Raw genomic sequence first — 19,359 nt, forward strand, 5'->3', positions numbered from 1 at the left:
GCAAAAGGTTATGCATGTGCTTAACTTTACACACTACAAGCAGTTCCATGGAAGTCAGTGAGGTTTCTTAAAGTGTGTAAAATTGAAGCAGTGCAGAATCTATTTTCCTATGTTTGTACAGTGCCTATATTGTAGGGACTACAGTAATAAACGTACATAATGGTATCCACTAAGATACTTATGTCAATTTTAACAGTATTTACTTATTTACCAGAGATTTGTTGATTGATTGATTGATCTTTCATAGATCTCACCGCTGGGGACTTTCAAGAGTGGAGAATTGGAAGATTTCAAAAGAGAATTGAGAACTTATTTTAACATAGTATATTAAAACATTCAGTTAATCTAAAAAAACTCCTCAACTGCATAATCTCACAGGTCCTTAGTTTTTAATCCCTTGATTTATCAGCATAACATTTAGCCACCCAATGGAGTCAATTGTCAATAGAAGTGTATATATGAAAGTCTGACTGTTATCTTACCAACAGTAAATTTGTGACTTAACTGCAATACTCTACTTATGCCTAACCAAAATGCTTGGACAAAGTATCTCTCACTGACCTTAAATACAGTACTCCTCACTTAACATCATCCCGGTTAATGTTGATACGTTGCTGATCAATTAGAGAACATGCTTGTTTAAAGTTGTGCAATGCTGCCTTATAACGCTGTTTGGCAGCTGCCTGCTTTGTCCACAGCATGCAGAAAAAGCAGCCCATTGGACCTAGCTGGTGGGGGCTTGGAATCAGGATGGACCGGCTGCCCTCCTAAGTTCCCTGTGCAGCAGCCGCCCAGCAGGCTAACAATTGCAGGGCAGTTCAGCTGTCCCTCCCCCCACTGCTGTGTACTGCTCCTGCGAGTCTCCTGGTTGCTGGGGGGGGGGGAGGGGGAGAGAAAAGGGGTGCTAATGTCAGGGTGTACCCTCCCCCCACTCCTGTACCCCATCTCTACAGAGCGGGGGGACATGACAGGGCTCAGGACAGAGGGAGCTTGCTGGCAGCAGCTGCTGTCTCAACTTGCTGATCTACTTAAAAAGGCAGTGTACTTAGAGTGGGGTCAGCGTACTTAAAGGGGCAATGCGCATTACGGGCGCTCTCTCTCTCTCACACACAGTAGGTCTCGGTCTCTTCCCTCCAACCCCCCCCACACACATGTCTCTCTCTGCCATGCTGTGTCTCCTTCCTCCATTCGTGCTGCCTTGTAAAGCGCGAGGCTACGTTAACAACGTGTTAACACTTGAGGGCTCAGCTGAATGCTAGTTCATTATTTCGCAGTCAGGCATTCCCTGGGAAATATCTCACCTTTTGACTCCACCACCTCCCTTTTGTCTGGTGAAAAAAATTTCCCTGGAACCTAACCCACCCCATTTACATCAATTCTTATGGGGAAATTGGATTTGCTTAACATTGTTTTGCTTACAGTAGCATTTTTCAGCTTTGTTGTTTCATACACAACATAACTTATGCAACTTTCCCACACTGCAAGAGAAATTATGTGCTAAAAATTAGAAGTAGACAGTTCAACATCAAATGCAGTGAATCAGTTCTAGTTAATAGAGTATAATTTTCTTGGGAGAAGAGGACTTACACTTGGCATCTGGAATACTATGGTATGGAGACCACACAAGCATCCCTCCATTGTCTTTATCAGTATATTTTGTAGCACCTGTAAGAAAAGTTGTCTTAGTGTTTATTAAAATGACCAAAAGAACAGTGTATTCACAGTTATTTCCCTCCACGCGTATAAGAAGACTAGCACAACTGAAGTGACCTAACTGCCATTCACAACTGGATATTAGATATGACTCCAATTACCAGAATTTGACAGTTAAAGCTGCTTGCCCAGGTTGGATTGGATGCAGAGTTTAGGGATCATCTCGCTGGGGTAGTTCATAGTTGAGCTGGAGGCAGTAAGTGTATTAGTTTCCTTGAAATGGACAACATTACCACAGTCTGATTTGTCATATGTGCTTGGTTGGGTTTCTTTAAAAGAGACTAAATTACTTGTTGAACATAGCTGCTGGATGATGCTTGACCCTTAGAGCAAGAGAACAGCAATACTGACCGATATATTCTTACACAGAGTTAATAAAACCATACATGATATCAGCCTTTTTACCACCTTTCTTGCCAAGTCTCTAGCCAGCAGTTAGAGTAGACACTCCCTGGATTTATACAGAACCACGGTTTTCCTCGAGAAGCTGTCCTCCCCAGGGAATCCAGACCCACCTCTCCTTACTAGCTACTGAGTTATTTATTTAAAGTTACCTATTGGCTCCCCCCACACCCCAAAGATTCCTTCCTTTGTTTTTGCATTATCTCTAGCTAGTAGGCAAATGATCATTTTGGAGGCGAGGTGAGCGTAATGTTTTCTGGATGTGTACTATATTTAGTCAGTTTTCTTCCTTTAGATTTGTAGTGTTTTGTATTTGGTACTGTCTTTGCAGACTAATGCCAGTTAGTTATATCGAAATACAATAAGCAAAAGTTTCATTTTAAAGAATGAAGTTAGCACCACAATTAGTTATGCAAATATATTAAATGCATCTCCTTCACCTGCAGCACAAGTCAAATATCTGTCAATCTGAGCCAGCAATAGTACCTGATCTCTTGAACGCAGGATAATTAAAGACAATGAAATAAGAGGACTACCAGAATACATGCTTGTGGAATGTTCAAGTTTAACATGGACATCAAAATCAATCAATTCATGTCCTGGATACCAGCAGCTATTACATATTCAATTTTAGAAGAAGATTCAAAGCTTGAAGTTATCACAGAACTATAAAATGTAGGGCTGAAAGGGTCCTTGAAAGGTCATCAAATTCAGCCCCTCCACACTGAGGAAGGACTAAGTAAGCTTAGACCATCCCTGACAGGTGTTTGTCCAAAAACCTCCCAAAACCTGTTCTTAAAAGACCTCCAATGATGGGGATTCCACAACCTCCCTTATAGTAGTGTTACTTGCACTTTGACATAATCTTTCATACAAGGGCCTCAAAGCACTATGCAAAGAGTGAAAAGATACAAACTAATATTAAAACCAAAAAGTAGTAAATAAAGAGAAGATGGTTTTATAAGTCTGAGAAACAGGACTGTTTTTTTTTTTTTTAAATATAAACAGTGAGCTCTGTGTTATTTTGAAGAGCGCTCAGCAGTGGATTAACTTTTCCAAGGGAGAAGTAAATTGAGTCCAAAGCTGAGCACTTCTTATCTTGTACTCAGTGATTTTTTTTTTAACCTCACTCTGAAGAAGATAGTTGTAAAGTTTGAGACATGAAAGTTTTTAAAGTATTGTTATTTTAAAAAGCCAAGTTGTTTTAAAAGAAGTATCTGAAATTTAAGGCGCTTCATCTTTTTGAACTTAAACCACACTTTTAACCATTTAGGGGAAAAAAAATAAAGATATCAGAGTCTACCTGGGTTACTTATAAAACAATGCAATATATGGCCAAATATTTTTGCTTGCCGAGCATACATACATGAAAGTCAGCATTTATAGAGTTTATTCTGAACCAAGAAATAAGTCTTGAAAAAGACACCATTCAAGTAATACTGAAAAAGCATGCTAAATTTTAAAAACACTCAGTATTTTTATTATTATAAAAGTAATATCTATTATTTACAGCCAGAAGCTTTGTACTTGGAATGACCATGGAATGAACAATTCCATTATGCCCCACTCCCAAGAGTTGAGCCTAAACCAAACCAGCTTAACTTGCATGTTGCTATTCCCTCCCCATGTCCTAATAGGGTGTCACACTGTTCCCTCCTACAGGAAAGCCCACAGACGGAAGGATGAAACTAACAAGGACTCCTTCCTCTTTACCTTCTCCCACATATTCTACTGCAGGAAGGAGCAACCTAGACGCGACAGGCCACTGCAGGAGTAGGATGGCAGATACACTGGTTGGATCAAGGCTTTGTGAGGGGAAACTTGAATGATTAGACAATTCCATCATGCCTCATCCTCCAAGTTTCTCCTAAACTGCTGTGTCCTGTAAGGGACTGGTGAGGGGGGGAAGAAGAGGAGAGAAGTGGGGTTTTAAGGGTTGTATAGGTGGAAGGTTGGAATATTCTACTGAACAAGCCCTCAGACCCGTCACATCCTTTTAAAAATGGGTGATGTTTTTCCATTGCAGAATGGATTTCACACGAAAGGTAACCTTTTCTAGGTAATTTTCGTAGGGAGATGTGAATCCCATTCTCCCCACATATACGACTTCTCACTCCCTGAATTCAACCAAGCAGAATTCTCCACAGGACCCAGGGAGAGGATGCGGGGAAAGACCATGCTGAAGAGGCATCTGACCCAACTGCCTTCAGCACAGGAGGGAGAAGTCCATTTGGAGAGGACCCTTTACATGCAATGTAGGGGGAATGATGCGTTCCATGTGAATTGGAGTGAAAGTAAGCTAGCTGAGGAAAAAGGACTCCAGCTCAAAAGACCACATGGTCTTTGACATGCAGTTCCATTCTGCTTATTGATAAGCGGTAGAGGCAAATAGATGGAAATACTAGGGAAATTAGATACTAATAAACATGAAAAGAAACGAGCTATCAGCCTGGGAGGATTAGGCAGAGAACTATGCAGGTTGAAAAATACTAGAATTCTCAGCATAAAAGGTCGACCAGTAAAACCTCAATGTAAGCTTCTTTTGGTAAAGCACATATGTTGCACTGTGCATTGTACATCACAGGTACACCAGTGCTGGTCAACAGTTGATACTTCAAAAATGAGATTCCATCCAACTGAAGATGGCCTTTAATTCATCAGTTCTCCTATTCGTTGCTGTGCTAAAGTTATTCCACTACAGATTTGGAATGACACCTGTTAATTTTGAATTAATGTTAATAGCAATTACTTACGCACACAGGTGGACACACAGAGAAAAAGTGATGGGTACAAAACTCAAGACTTTGGGTTTGAAGTGAATACTACTCTTAAAAGGATGTGTCAACTTCAAAAATACACCAAAGACAACTAACTGAAAGAGCAGAGAAATGTGTTTCAATTTTACTTTGTACCTTCAACAGCGCTTCATATGTAGTCAATTTCTCAGCTTAGTCAGTTTATTTGGTTTGGGTGGGTCTTTCACACAGACAGGGAGAATGAACATTTTAAAAAATAAATAAATAAGCATCTCTGGAAAAACTGGCACAGGAACTTGGGGTGGGGGAGGTATAGTATGTGAGGCTAAGTACATTTTAAAAAAGCTGAGTAGAACCTGTTCTGAAGAGCTTGTACTGAATATAATGGAGAACATAAGAAGAGCAGTTCTGATACAGGAGACTCTCTGAAACGAGGGTGATTAGGGCCATGAATACTTCGATAAAACCCATAAAAGGGCCCTAAAAGAGGCAATATCTTAAAGTCCACAGGGGGCTCTTCTGGGCACACCTGTGAAAGCTCCAAAAATAAATGGATCGAGCTCAGGTTGTAAGCCTTGCTGTACTCCAAATAAATCAAAGTCTATCAGATTTAGCAGAAAAGCCAGACAGAGGACCATCCTTCTCCCTCCCTCCCTCTTCTAAATACAACCAAAACCTTCCTCTGCTATCCATCTCCTCGCCTTTCTCCCTTGAAGTACATTCAATTGACTCATGAACCACACAATGACCCATTTTCCAACACAGCAATTTCTTTATCCTCTCTTCCAAGGGCCCAGCTTTAGAAAAGAAAGCAGCTTCATGTTATTGACACTTCTATGGTGTCAGTGGGATATCTGTAAAAATAGGGGCTTGTTTGATATGGGATTGAGGGCATGTAGGACTAGGACAAAGAGACTTCAGTTTTAGCAGAGGTAGGAAACAGAAAGAGTAGTTCCAGTGACAAAGCAGGAGATGACAAATTCTGGTTCAGTTGGGCAGTAGAAAATCAAAAAGGTTTATTTTGTTAATTGGCTAATTTCAGAATTTAGGCCAGTTATTTTATCAGAACTGTTTCTTCCATCCAATAAATTTCTCTTCTTCCTATTAAAGAGGTATTCTTGTGTAACTTAGGTGTTAAAGTGACAACTACATTATGTCTCCCCAGCTGTTCTATTTAACGATAATATACATGTAGTTTCCTTTGGTCACATAATAGATTTCAACATTAAGGATGTGAACATAAAAAAAAAAAAAAGTTGTCTGACACATTAACTTCCCCTCATGCTGCTCTACTCTCAACGAGAATCCCCTTTTCATGTTCTACAGTGGCATGACAGCAACAGTACTAACTCTGAATTTTATGACAACTACTTAAGATCTAATAGAGTCCACCCAATTATAATACTTAACATCTAGTTTACCATTATCTGAGTGTCACGACTTTAACAATTAACATATTTTGTCATTTAATACAGCTATTTGCTCAACAGAAATAATTTGCAACGATGTAATATTCTTAAAAATTTGATCAAATGAAGCTGAGGATTCACTGCTCACACATGTACACACAAAATGAATGCAACTATCAGAGGGCAAAACTGGGTGTTAGACTTTATAGGCAGCTTTAATCAGCCACTGATTTTTCTCACTGTTTTAACAGAATGAAATTTAAATATCAATTTGATAACTACCTACTTAAAAATCTAATGGAGTGCACCTAATTAGAACATTTAACACCTCAGTATACTCTACATAAGAGATATTTTAATGCCAAGAGCAAAGACATCAGGAGAGACATTCAGCTTTAAAGCTGCAGTGTTACATTTAAAAATAGATATGCTTTTAACTTTAGCAGGCATACAAAATGTATGCCATCTTATTTGCTGTGAACAAAAATGTTGATTTTTCTCTTTTTTAAAAACAGTGATCACTCCACAGAATGCACAGCTTTGTTACAGCATGATGTCTGGCTTTCAAACTGATGATGCCTCATAAACCTGATCAGAAAGGAGAACAATTGTTCAGACAGATTTACATGGCAACATCTCTTTGGTTAAACACAGCACCTTACTAACGTGGTAGACATTTATTCTTACAATTCATGGGAGCAGTCATTCCAAGTTTAACTTTAATTTTGCAGTACTAGTATCAAGAAGGCAATGCAGGAGACATTTTAGAAAGTTTTCCAATACTAGTTCAGAAAAAATGAGAATTACAGTTCTTCTAGTTACAAAAATTTCCGTAAGTAGATATAAATTTTTAAGTTCCTTCCTCTAGAACTTCTGCATAAGAGGCAGGAGTATGCACAAACCTAAAGGCAATGCTATATTTTTGGATTCAAAATATGTAACATTTAGTTTTTTCACTAGTTACACAACAGAAACTGTTTTCAGAGATCACTTCTAAGATGACTCCCATCCACTTATAAGCTCTTGAATACATACAAATTAATTTTATGCTGATAGTTTCAATTCTACTGCATGTATACATTATATATATGGTGTTTAAGAGAAAAATTTTAATTGCAGGATTTAATGATTTTGCTGTCCTATAAAAGCTGGAGGATGTTCTCTCTTCACTGCCCAGTTATTTAAAGTATTAAAACAATTGCTAAATATTTTGCTTCTCTAGGTGGCCTCTAGGCAGAACAAGCCTAGACTGCGTGTCAGGAGTGATCATTTTTATCTGTTAAAACAAACATGTTTAGACTTACTAATGTAAACATAATAAGCTTTAACCATAACACTATTTATTAACAAACACAGAAACCTGAAGTATGAAATAAGGTACTAGTTTCCAGAGGAAACCTCCTTACATCCCCAAAATTCCTAAGGGATGTACCCACTCCTAAGACAAAATCATTTTCAAAAGTGCTTCCAGACCCAAGAAGCAGGCTAAGGGCAACTAGTCCCCATCGACAGAAGCTCCAACTTGGGAGGTACCATGGGAGGAGCTCTGGCCCAATCCTCTTCCCGGCACGAATCATCTGACACCAATGGAGCCTGTTTGGAGAACAGGAAAGTAGACAGGCTTCACTGTGACCACCACAGCAGGACTAACAGATGCGCTTAACACATTATTACTCTATTATAAATGTACACAAAATAAGTGTCTCATGTTTAGCTTATTAAGACCGAATGTCAGAGTGTATGTGGCTAGCCAATATCCCTTTCTTCCCCCACCCACTGTGTGGGCAAGAGAAGCTAGTCTGCAACAGTACAGATATTGAGACTACCCCACCTTACAAAACAAGGTGCTTGAAAACCCAGCCAAATGGGTCTACATTTTAGAGGTGCTAGAACAAGGTATCCACTGTTTCTGCAACTCCTCCCACCCCACCCCAATAGAGGTCATATTAAGAGCATTATAAAGCAAACATTTTTTCATTCCCTCTTGTAACCTGCACCTCTTATCTACAATGGGGGGGGGGGGGAGACACCGACGCTTTGTCTGTAGCCCTGCCATCCAATCTTGGTAAATTAAACACAGCTTTCCCCCTCAATGCTTTTCTCCCCCTCAGCTCACACGGAGCAGATGCTGCCCCTGCAATGCTCTCGTGACTGACAGCAAACACAAAACCTAAAAACAAAAATCCACGTTAACCTTTGCAATGCAATGCTCCCACACAGTATCCAAGTGAAAACAGAAACACAAACCCCTCTCCATTATAAATCATTATATTAACCCCCATTTTCAAAACAGCAGCGACAAGATGTCAGGTTATAGTACAAAAGCTATTTACCAGGATCAAAGTCAGGGATTCGAGCTTGATATTCTGCTCCGACCCGCATTCCTACATCTGCAATGCAAGAGAAAACAAACGCATTACTGGGATTTTATCTTTAAAGGGCGGGAGGATGAGAAGGGGGGGGTGCTATTTAAATGAAAACTAGGAAATTCAACGATCTAGGCGGTCTGCACTCAATCCGAGGCTACCAACAATCTTGCAAATTCAAGGGCTGCTCCCTGCGACCCTTGCGCTTCAAAAAGCCTCCAACCCCATCTCCTACACCAGCGATGCAAAAGCAGAGGCCCCTCCCCATGGATTAAGGTCTATTACTTAGTGAAGGTGGGAGCTATTTACGGGGATTCCGGCGGTCCGTCGCAGCCACTCCGCGCAGCGCAGCGCACCTCCACCCCAGCCCCCCATGTGCAGTGCGGTGCGGCGCACGCACACGCGAGCCATGGCCAGGCACCGCGCGCGGCCGCCCGACCTGCACGCGCGCAAAGGTCCGAGATGCGCAGTCTCCCGCGTTGGCCGGCGCAGGCGGCAACGCTCGTGCCCTGAGCCGCGCTGCGCCCCGCCCCCTCCCCCGGATCAGCCTCGCCCAGCTAGGCCCGGCCGCGAGTCCGCGGCTCGTACCGTGCTCGTCGCCGCTGTCGCCGCCGCCGCTCTCCGGCTCCGAGTAGTGCCCGTTGGAGGGGCTACTGCTCTTGGTGCCGTTGGGGGCTGTCCGGCTCTTGCCCCCCAGGAACTCGGCTCCCTTCTCCATCATGCCCGGCATGGCGGGGCGGGGAGCGGCGGCGGCGCTGCCTGGCGAGGGGGAAAGTTAAGACGGAGCCGCCATGTTGACCCCTCCCCGCCCCAGGCCGCCGCTGCTCCAGCCGGCGCCTCCGCCCCCTCACACTCTCTTCCCCCCCACCCCCCACCGCGCCTCGCCCGGCCCCTACGCAGCCCACGGCCCGGGGATCCCTCCGCCTCGGCCCGGCCGGATCTATCCCCGAGGAGGAGGGGTGGGGGAACCGCGGAAGGATTACGGTCAGCGGCTGGGGGGTTCACGATTATGGCCATTAGCTGCTTCCGACCTATCTCCCTCCGGTTGGGAGGTGGGAACTACTTAGCCTCTGGCCGCGCAGGATGGGGAGGAGGAGGAAGGAGCGCGCGCGCCACGCCAAAGCAGCCTCTGAGGCGGCAGGGGCGCGTCGGAGCTAATCCCCGCCACGCCGCGGGGAGCCCTGCTAGGGCGGGAGAGCGTGGGGGAGGGGAGCTACAGGCTCCGAGCTGTGTCCTGGGGTCGGGGGGAGAGCTGCGGGCTGTGTCCTGTGGCGGGGCGGTGGGAAAGGTGCAGGCTGAGAGCTGTGTGGGGGAGCTACAGGCTGTGAGCCTGTCCCCAGGGAAGAGGAGGGTGGGGGAGAGCTGTGCGCGGGGGGGGGAGAGCTGTGCGCGGGGGGGGGAGAGCTGCAGGCTGAGAGCTGTGCGCGGGGGGGGGCGGGAGAGCTGCAGGCTGAGAGCTGTGCGCGGGGGGGGGCGGGAGAGCTGCAGGCTGAGAGCTGTGCGCGGGGGGGGGAGAGCTGCAGGCTGAGAGCTGTGCGCGGGGGGGCGGGAAGCTGCGGGCTGAGAGCTGTGCGCGGGGGGGGGAAGCTGCGGGCTGAGAGCTGTGCGCGGGGGGTGGGGAAGCTGCGGGCTGAGAGCTGTGCGCGGGGGGGGGAAGCTGCGGGCTGAGAGCTTTGCGCGGGGGGGGGGAAGCTGCGGGCTGAGAGCTTTGCGCGGGGGGAGGGAAGCTGCGGGCTGAGAGCTGCGCGTGCGGGGGGGGAAGCTGCGGGCTGAGAGCTGCGCGTGCGGGGGGGGAAGCTGCGGGCTGAGAGCTGCGCGTGCGGGGGGGGAAGCTGCGGGCTGAGAGCTGCGCGTGCGGGGGGGGAAGCTGCGGGCTGAGAGCTGTGCGCGGGGGGGGAAGCTGCGGGCTGAGAGCTGTGCGCGGGGGGGGGCGGGAAGCTGCGGGCTGAGAGCTGTGCGCGGGGGGGGGGCGGGAAGCTGCGGGCTGAGAGCTGTGCGCGGGGGGGGCGGGAAAGCTGCGGGCTGAGAGCTGTGCGCGGGGGGGGCGGGAAAGCTGCGGGCTGAGAGCTGTGCGCGGGGGGGGCGGGAAAGCTGCGGGCTGAGAGCTGTGCGCGGGGGGGGCGGGAAAGCTGCGGGCTGAGAGCTGTGCGCGGGGGGGGGGCGGGAAGCTGCGGGCTGAGAGCTGTGCGCGGGGGGGGGGCGGGAAGCTGCAGGCTGAGAGCTGTGCGCGGGGGGGGGCGGGAAGCTGCAGGCTGAGAGCTGTGCGCGGGGGGGGGAAGCTGCAGGCTGAGAGCTGTGCGCGGGCGGGGGGGGGGAAGCTGCAGGCTGAGAGCTGTGATGTGGCAGGGGAGTGCTACAGGTGCCAACTTTCTCATTTTCCCGGCCGTGATAGACTCCTGCTCTACCCTCACTCCACCTCTTCATTCCTGCCCCATTCCGCCCCCTCCCCTGAGAGGGCTCCACACACACCCCAGCGCCTCCTGCTTGCCATTGAACAGCTGATCCATGGTTGGCGGGTGGCGCTGGGAGGGAAGGGGAGCAGCTGATTGGCGGGGTCCACTGGTGGGTGCTGAGCACTCACTATTTTTTTTCCCCCATGGGTGCTCCAGCGCCTATGGGGAGTGCTGTATACTGTGTGCATGGGGAGGGTTGTGCTGGGGGTGGGAGAGGTTGAAAGGAGGAGAGTGGGTGAAGGAGGCCTCTGTACAAAGTAGGGTAGTGGGCCTGAGTTCCACACAGCAGTGGGGATATGAGCAATGCCACAGAGTAGATGAGAGCTGAGCAGGGTGGTGAGTTTACCAAGGCCAAGGTGTGGAAGCTGCATAGAACAGGAAGCTAATCAGGGCCTGAAGGGGCGCATCCAAGGTACGGTGCCCCTTGAGCTGGAAGTATAATTTTGAGCTCCAGGAGACATCCCCATGCTAGCTCTAATCCAGCCAGCATGCTAAAAATAGAAGTGTGTTAGCAGTGGTGGGAGGGGTTAGCTGGCCTGAGTACAATCCCATCCAAGGCACTATGTGTGAACTCAGGCAGCTAGCCTGTCCAGCCCTGTGCTACCACAGCTACACTTTTGTCTTTAGCCCACTCGTTCATCAGAGCTAGCACAGGTATGTTTCTTCGAGCTGGAAATTTACTCCTCTAGCTCAAAGTACAGGCTACCCTGGGAGCTCTGCAGAGTGGAGGCAGCTGAGTAGGGCTGAGGTAGAAGGCAAGATGTCTTCATAGGGTTGCAGAGAATGAGTTCTGCACAGCATGGGGCCAGGAGAGAACTCTAATAGATGGTGGGCACACAAAGAATGACACAGAAGGACTAGGATGAAGGAAGGGGAGGAGCAGTGAGGTGAGTAGTTGCACAAGTAAACATAGTCTAGATGCCACTTAAGAGTTGCATTAGACGAAACAGATCTTTGCATCTAGGGCAGTGGGTCTCAAACTGTGGGTCGGGACCCCATTTTAATGGGATCACCAGGGCTGGCTTAGACTTGCTGGAGCCCAAAGCCTGAACCCCACCACCTGGGGCCAAAGCCCAAGCCCCTCTGCCTGGGGTCGAAGCTGAAGCCAGAGGGCTTCCGCCCTGTGTGGTGGGGCTCAGGTTACAGGCCCCCTGCTTGGGGCTGAAGCCTCTGGGCTTCAGCTTTGACCCCCCCCCCCAGCTCAAGGTGGTATAGCTCAGGCTTTGGCCTCTCCCGCACTCGGGATGGTGGGGCTTGGGTGGGCTCAGACTTTGGTTCCTCCTCCTGGAGTCGTGAAGGAATTTTTGTTGTCAGAAGGGGGTTGCAGTGCAATGAAGTTTGAGAATCCCTGTGTATGGAGTTAAGCAGAGACTGATGGTAGAAGACTTGCACAAAGGTGAGAGGTGAGCTAGGGAGCCAAGAGTTAAGAATAGATCACAGCTAGAGAAGGGGAGTATTCTGCAATGGGGATGAGTGAGTTCAGGAGGGAATGCTAAATTGGGGTTTGGGCATGGGGGGAAAGCACCTCACTGGAGGGCAGCAGAGACTGAGATGAGGTGACTGAGTGACATGAAAAGTCTACAGAGTTGGGGTGCAGATCACCACATACTAAGAACTGTGCAGACCAGTGGGCCTGCTCCTACCAAAATTAAAACTCATTGACTTATATGAAAGCAGGATTGCACCATGTGCTGCACTACAGAGCAGAGGATAGTGGTATGGAGATTTTAAGGGTATGTCTACACTGGTAGAGTTACAGAGAGCACTGAAGGGAAACCCCTGTTGTGTTCACACTGTCAGCTGCCTGCTCAATAACATGTCACACTTGCAGCGGTATTCAGAGCAGTGAACTCTGGGCAGCTATCCCACAGAGCATCTCTTCCTCTTCTGTTGCTAAGAGTTGTGGGAAGGCGGAGAGGGTCACGGGGCATCCTGGGTCCTGTCCCAATGCCCTGTGATGCATTGTTTCGCATCCCAGCAATCCCTGTGCTTCCGTCCGCATTTGGCGCCATCTTTCAACGGTTTGTGTACTGCGCGCTCTGCCTCTTCGGTCTGCAGTAATGGATCCCGCACTGTTGACCAATATGCTGCTCGCTCTCACTCATGTGTCACAAGTGGCAGTGGAGTTATTCCTTAAACTACAAAGGAAAGAGGAGTGCGACACTCATCTCACCATGCCTACTAGCTACGACACGAGATTGCTTGTGGCATTCACAGAGGTGCTAACCACAGTGGAATGCTGCTTTTGGGCTCAGGAAACAAGCACTGAGTGGTGGGACCACATCATCGTGCATGTCTAGGATCCTGAGCAGTGGCTGCAGAACTTTCAGATGAGGAAAGCCACATTCATGGGACTGTGTGACGAGCTTGCCCCAGCCCTGCAGCACAAGGACATGAGAATGAGAGCTGCCCTAACATTGGAGAAGCGTGTGGCGATTACACTGTGGAAGCTGGCTACTCCAGACTGCTACCGATTAGTCACTAACCAGTTCGGAGTGGAAAAGTTGACCGTTGGACTCATGTTGACGGAAGTGTGCAGGGCCATTAATCGCATCCTGCTCCGAAAGACCGTGACTCTGGGCAACAAACGTGACATTGTGGATGGCTTCCCTAACTGTGGAAGGGTGATAGATGGCATGCATATTCCAATTCTGGCACCAGACCACCTAGCCACCAAGTACATTAATCAGAGGGGATATTTCTCAATGGTTCTCCAGGCGCTTGTGGATCACCGTGAGTGTTTCACAGATATTAGTGCAGGCTGGTCCAGAAAGGCATGTGACACACATCTTTTGGAACACTAGCCTATTCAGGAAGCTGCAATCTTTCTTCCCAGACCAGAAGATCACTGTAGGAGAGTCGAAATGCCCATTGTGATCCTGAGAGATCCTGCCTACCCCTTATTGCCGTGGCTTATGAAGCCATACACGGGGCACCTTGACAGCAGCAAAGAGCCATTCAACAACAGGTGGAGCAAGTGCAGAATGACTGTTGAGTGTGCTTTTGGCCATCTAAAGGCCCACTGGTGCTTCCTATATGGGAAGCTGGACCTGGCTGATGACAATATTCCTATGCTTTTAGCCGCGTACTGTACACTGCATAATATTTGTGATGGCAAGGGTGAAAGCTTCACTCCGGGCTGGACTGCTGAGGCTCAGCACCTGGAGGCTGAATTTGAACAGCCAGAGACCGGGACTATTAGAGGAGCGCAGCACGGAGCCATAAGGATCAGGGATACCTTGAGGCAGCGATTTGAAGCTGAAAACCACTAATATTTGTTGCTATGCATGGGAGTGCAGTGCTTGTAATGCAAGGAGGTGATTGTGATTGGTGCAGATGATGCAATATGAAGGTTTAAGATAATTGTTGCTTTGCAGGGCTCTGTTGGCTTTCAATTAATATAATAAAGATTGCTTTCAAACCAACACAATTTTTATTAAAAAACAACAACTGGAGGAGAGAGTCAAACAAAAAACCACACCAGCACTGAGGGGGATGGGGGAAGGGAAGGTCCCAGGAGAAGGTGGGGTCCCGGAATGGTTAGAGATTTGTGTATGTCCAGCGATTATATCCAACCTTCTCCTTTGGAGTACAGTGCAGTGGGTACTGTATTTCAGTAGGGCTAGACTGCAGAGGGATGGGTGTTGAGTGCAGTGGGTACGGGGAGTCCGCAGTGCTGGTCTGTGAGGGGGAGGAGTGGAATGCTGCGGGTACAGACTGGAGCCAGGAGGTTGGTAAGAGTGTGTTGGCGGTGTCTGGGGGGAGGATGGGAAAGAGTTTTGTGACAGGGGCTGCAGGGGAGGGCGAGCGTGGAGCTGCTTGGTTTGCAGTGCTAGTAGCACCTGGAGTGTGTCTGGTTGGCACTCCATAATGTTTAAGAGCCACTCTGTGGCTTCATTCTGGCGTGCCGCGTTCTCCTTTCAGTCCCTCTTCTCGCTGTCCCGTCACTCCTTCAAATCCTGTTTTTTGGCCATGGTGTGCATCATAACCTCACGCAGAAAGTCCTCCTTAGTTCTTCTTGGCCACTTTCTAATTCTGCACAGCCGTTCAGAGGCAAAGAGGGAAGCTGGGCTCCCAAGATCATCTCTGTGAAGCCAAAACACAAGTTTACAGAAGCAGTATTGTTTGCAACACACAGAACACTGATTCAGTGATTTAAAATACAGCTGCTATTCCCATACCTGTCACTAATTGGCTGACCCCAGGCAGGGACACATGAGCCACAAGACCCTCAAAACAGTGAGTAGCCGCAGGGGCAGGGTAAATCAGTGTTCCCGGACCCTACTGTACACTGGGCATGTGGCTCTTGGGAGAGCCAGCACTGTAGGGGGGGCCTGATAATCATTCCTGTCCCCCCTTTTTCCACAGGCTATGTTCGTTATGGAAGATATCTCGCTCCTGAGGGTGGAAAATACTTTACAGGGTATTCAGCTTCAAAACACAGAGGATCCCCCTCTGGGCAAAACCTTAAAGTGACAGAAAACAGGAATAAACCTCCCTCTTAACACAGGGAAAATTCACATAAAAGATAAACTAATCCGCCTTACCTGGCTTACCTATACTGGTTGCAATATTAGAGACTTGGATTAGGATGGGTTGGAGAAGATAGATTTCTGTATGGCCTCTCTCACGAACAAAGGAGACAAACAAAAGCCTTTCCCCCTCCAAGATTTGAAAGTATCTTGTTCCCTTATTGGTCCTTTGGGTCAGGTGCCAGCCAGGTTAGCTGAGCTTCTTAACCCTTTACAGGTAACAGGATGTTGCCTCTGGCCAGGAGGGATTTTATAGCACTGTATACAGAAAGGTGGTTACCCTTACCTTTATAGTTATGACAGCCTCTACTACTGCCTGCCCTCTAAAGCTGGCCAAAACTCTTTTCTCAAGATCCTAGAACTCAATGAAGTACAACCTGTGTGAAACCAGCTGGCAGCTTTATCCTGGGCATAGGAGAGTGTCAGTGTAATTTCTTTGAAGCCAGCTTTTTCGTAACTGACCATCCTGTGTTCACAGGCCCCTGTGTACAGTAACCCAGAGAGCACGTTTTTTTTTTTTCTTTTTTCTTTTTTAATGCCTGCTCCCAACTGATCAAAATCTGTTTTAGCTAAAAATTGCAGGTGAATTGCAGGTAAAAAGACCTTTGCTGAATGTAGTTGCATTGACAACCTATGTGGTGAACAAGCTAGTACATAGGTGAAGCAGGCATACAAGAATGCAAGAACTGTGTATTATATTAAAATATTATCCCTTTGGAGGATAAACTTGTCAAAATCAGTTCCTGCACTGTAACTTAGCAAATATAGGAACTATTATACTGTATCAGACCTAAGATCCATCCAGTCTAGTATCCTGTCTCTGACAGTGGGGAGAGCCAGGTGCTTCGGAGGAAGGTGTAAGAACCTGGCAGTAGTAATAATACTTTGCTCTCTTATAGCATGTTTCATCAGTGGATCTTAAAAATCTTGACAAAGGAGGTTAGCATTAGAATCATAGAATCATAGAATATCAGGGTTGGAAGGGACCCCAGAAGGTCATCTAGTCCAACCCCCTGCTCAAAGCAGGACCAATTCCCAGTTAAATCATCCCAGCCAGGGCTTTGTCAAGCCTGACCTTAAAAACCTCTAAGGAAGGAGATTCTACCACCTCCCTAGGTAACTCATTCCAGTGTTTCACCACCCTCTTAGTGAAAAAGTTTTTCCTAATATCCAATCTAAACCTCCCCCACTGCAACTTGAGACCATTACTCCTCGTTCTGTCATCTGCTACCATTGAGAACAGTCTAGAGCCATCCTCTTTGGAACCCCCTTTCAGGTAGTTGAAAGCAGCTATCAAATCCCCCCTCATTCTTCTCTTCTGCAGGCTAAACAATCCCAGCTCCCTCAGCCTCTCCTCATAACTCATGTGTTCCAGTCCCCTAATCATTTTTGTTGCCCTTCGCTGGACTCTCTCCAATTTATCCACATCCTTCTTGAAGTGTGGGGCCCAAAACTGGACACAGTACTCCAGATGAGGCCTCACCAATGTCGAATAGAGGGGAACGATCACGTCCCTCGATCTGCTCGCTATGCCCCTACTTATACATCCCAAAATGCCATTGGCCTTCTTGGCAACAAGGGCACACTGCTGACTCATATCCAGCTTCTCGTCCACTGTCACCCCTAGGTCCTTTTCTGCAGAACTGCTGCCTAGCCATTCGGTCCCTAGTCTGTAACTGTGCATTGGGTTCTTCCGTCCTAAGTGCAGGACCCTGCACTTATCCTTATTGAACCTCATCAGATTCCTTTTGGCCCAATCTTCCAATTGGTCTAGGTCCTTCTGTATCCTATCCCTCCCCTCCAGCGTATCTACCACTCCTCCCAGTTTAGTATCATCCGCAAATTTGCTGAGAGTGCAATCCACACCATCCTCCAGATCATTTATGAAGATATTGAATAAAACCGGCCCCAGGACCGACCCTTGGGGCACTCCACTTGATACCGGCTGCCAACTAGACATGGAGCCATTGATCACTACCCGTTGAGCCCAACGATCTAGCCAGCTTTCTACCCACCTTATAGTGCATTCATCCAGCCCATACTTCCTTAACTTGGTGACAAGAATACTATGGGAGACCGTGTCAAAAGCTTTGCTAAAGTCAAGAAACAATACATCCACTGCTTTCCCTTCATCCACAGAACCAGTAATCTCATCATAAAAGGCGATTAGATTAGTCAGGCATGACCTTCCCTTGGTGAATCCATGCTGGCTGTTCCTGATCACTTTCCTCTCATGCAAGTGCTTCAGGATTGATTCTTTGAGGACCTGCTCCATGATTTTTCCAGGGACTGAGGTGAGGCCGACTGGCCTGTAGTTCCCAGGATCTTCCTTCTTCCCTTTTTTAAAGATTGGCACTACATTAGCCTTTTCCCAGTCATCCGGGACTTCCCCGGTTCGCCACGAGTTTTCAAAGATAATGGCCAGTGGCTCTGCAATCACAGCCGCCAATTCCTTCAGCACTCTCAGATGCAACTCGTCCGGCCCCATGGACTTGTGCACGTCCAGCTTTTCTAAATAGTCCCTAACCACCTCATTGTTATCCTTATTTTACAAATGGAGCAACTGAGGTACAGAGGGTGGAAACAGCATCACCTAGCTGCTGAGTGGGGAGTAGAACCCAGGTCCTTTTAATCCCAGGCTAGTGCTCTGGCCACTAAACGTTGCTGCCAGTGTCCTCCCCACCTAGTCACATCCTAGTATCTTAGAGCTAGGGCTTAGGCCCCTTCCAAAAAATGTGCTGCCGTTTAGTACGATCATCCTGAATATTCTTGATATCCATGTACATATCCAGTTTTTGGACTCAATGACTTCCTAGGGCAACAAGTTGCATAATTTAATCACACATGGTGTGAAGAAGTATTTTCTTTATCTGTTTCGATTTTCCCACTAATTTCATTCAGTGCCTCTTGCTCTTTTTTTATGAGATCGGGAATATCTGTTCTCCCTATCAACCTTTTCTATACGACTAATAATTTTATATATTTTTATCATGTCCCTTCTTACTTTAGCATACTCCTTATTACAACTGGTTTAAAGTTTTTTAAAGACTTTTGTAGGGAAAGCTATTTATTTTCTCATAATCCATGATTAACGTGTTTCAGACTCTTTTACCTATGAACCAAGCCCTGTTTTGCTTATCTGTTGCATGGTCACTGGAGATGATAGCTACAGTAGAAACTCAGAGTTACGAACTGACCAGTCAACCACACACCACATTTGGAACTGGGAGTATGCAGTCAAGCAGAGACACCATCTCTGCCCCCACAAAAAACAAACAAAAAAGCACCAAAACTAGTACAGTACTGTGTTAAATGTAAACTACTAAAAAAATAAAGGGAACGTTTTTAAAAAAATTGACAAGGTAACGAAACTGTTTCTGAGCTTGTTTAATTTGAATTAAGATGGTTAAAAGCAGCATTTTTCTTCCGCCTAGTAAAGTTTCAAAGCTGTATTAAGTCACTGTTCAGTTATAATCTTTTGAAGGAATAACCATAACGTTTTATTCAGAGTTATGAACAACCTCCATTCTCAAGGCATTCGTAACTGAGGTTCTACTATACTTATTAAACACAAAATGTGTATGTTTAAAGAACAAGGTCTTTAAACAGCTGCACTCAATGAAGTATGTGCTCTCTGTTGTGCTTAAATTGACCCTTTTAATATTCTTCTGTAGTGCTCCACTCTGATTTGTCAGCCTGTCCAAGGCTGCATACTGGAAACCATCCAG

The 19,359-nt window shown here is 46.9% G+C and overlaps 1 protein-coding gene across 9 annotated transcripts in view; it reads right to left on the bottom strand.

Moving 5' to 3' along the window:
- The window catches only part of RCOR3 (REST corepressor 3), a 35,189-nt gene extending 25,679 nt beyond the window's left edge, over positions 1-9,510 (bottom strand). For 2 of the 9 annotated variants that reach the window (XM_073338964.2, XM_073338972.2), the window contains exons 1-3: positions 9,235-9,509; positions 8,614-8,670; positions 1,588-1,665 (exon numbers count right to left, since the gene is read on the bottom strand). In XM_073338964.2, coding sequence (XP_073195065.1) covers positions 1,588-1,665; positions 8,614-8,670; positions 9,235-9,376 — 277 coding nt within the window. In that variant the 5' untranslated portion in view covers positions 9,377-9,509. Of the gene's footprint in view, positions 1-211; positions 264-1,587; positions 1,666-7,813; positions 7,873-8,613; positions 8,676-8,931; positions 9,105-9,234 lie in introns of those variants that run through there. The other 7 variants (XM_073338973.2, XM_073338970.2, XM_073338967.2 and 4 more) reach the window with 7 other exon arrangements.
- Positions 9,511-19,359: the final 9,849 nt, after the last annotated feature.

The sequence above is a fragment of the Lepidochelys kempii genome, chromosome 3 (assembly GCF_965140285.1).
Source record: "Lepidochelys kempii isolate rLepKem1 chromosome 3, rLepKem1.hap1, whole genome shotgun sequence".
Lineage (NCBI taxonomy): Eukaryota > Metazoa > Chordata > Testudines > Cheloniidae > Lepidochelys > Lepidochelys kempii.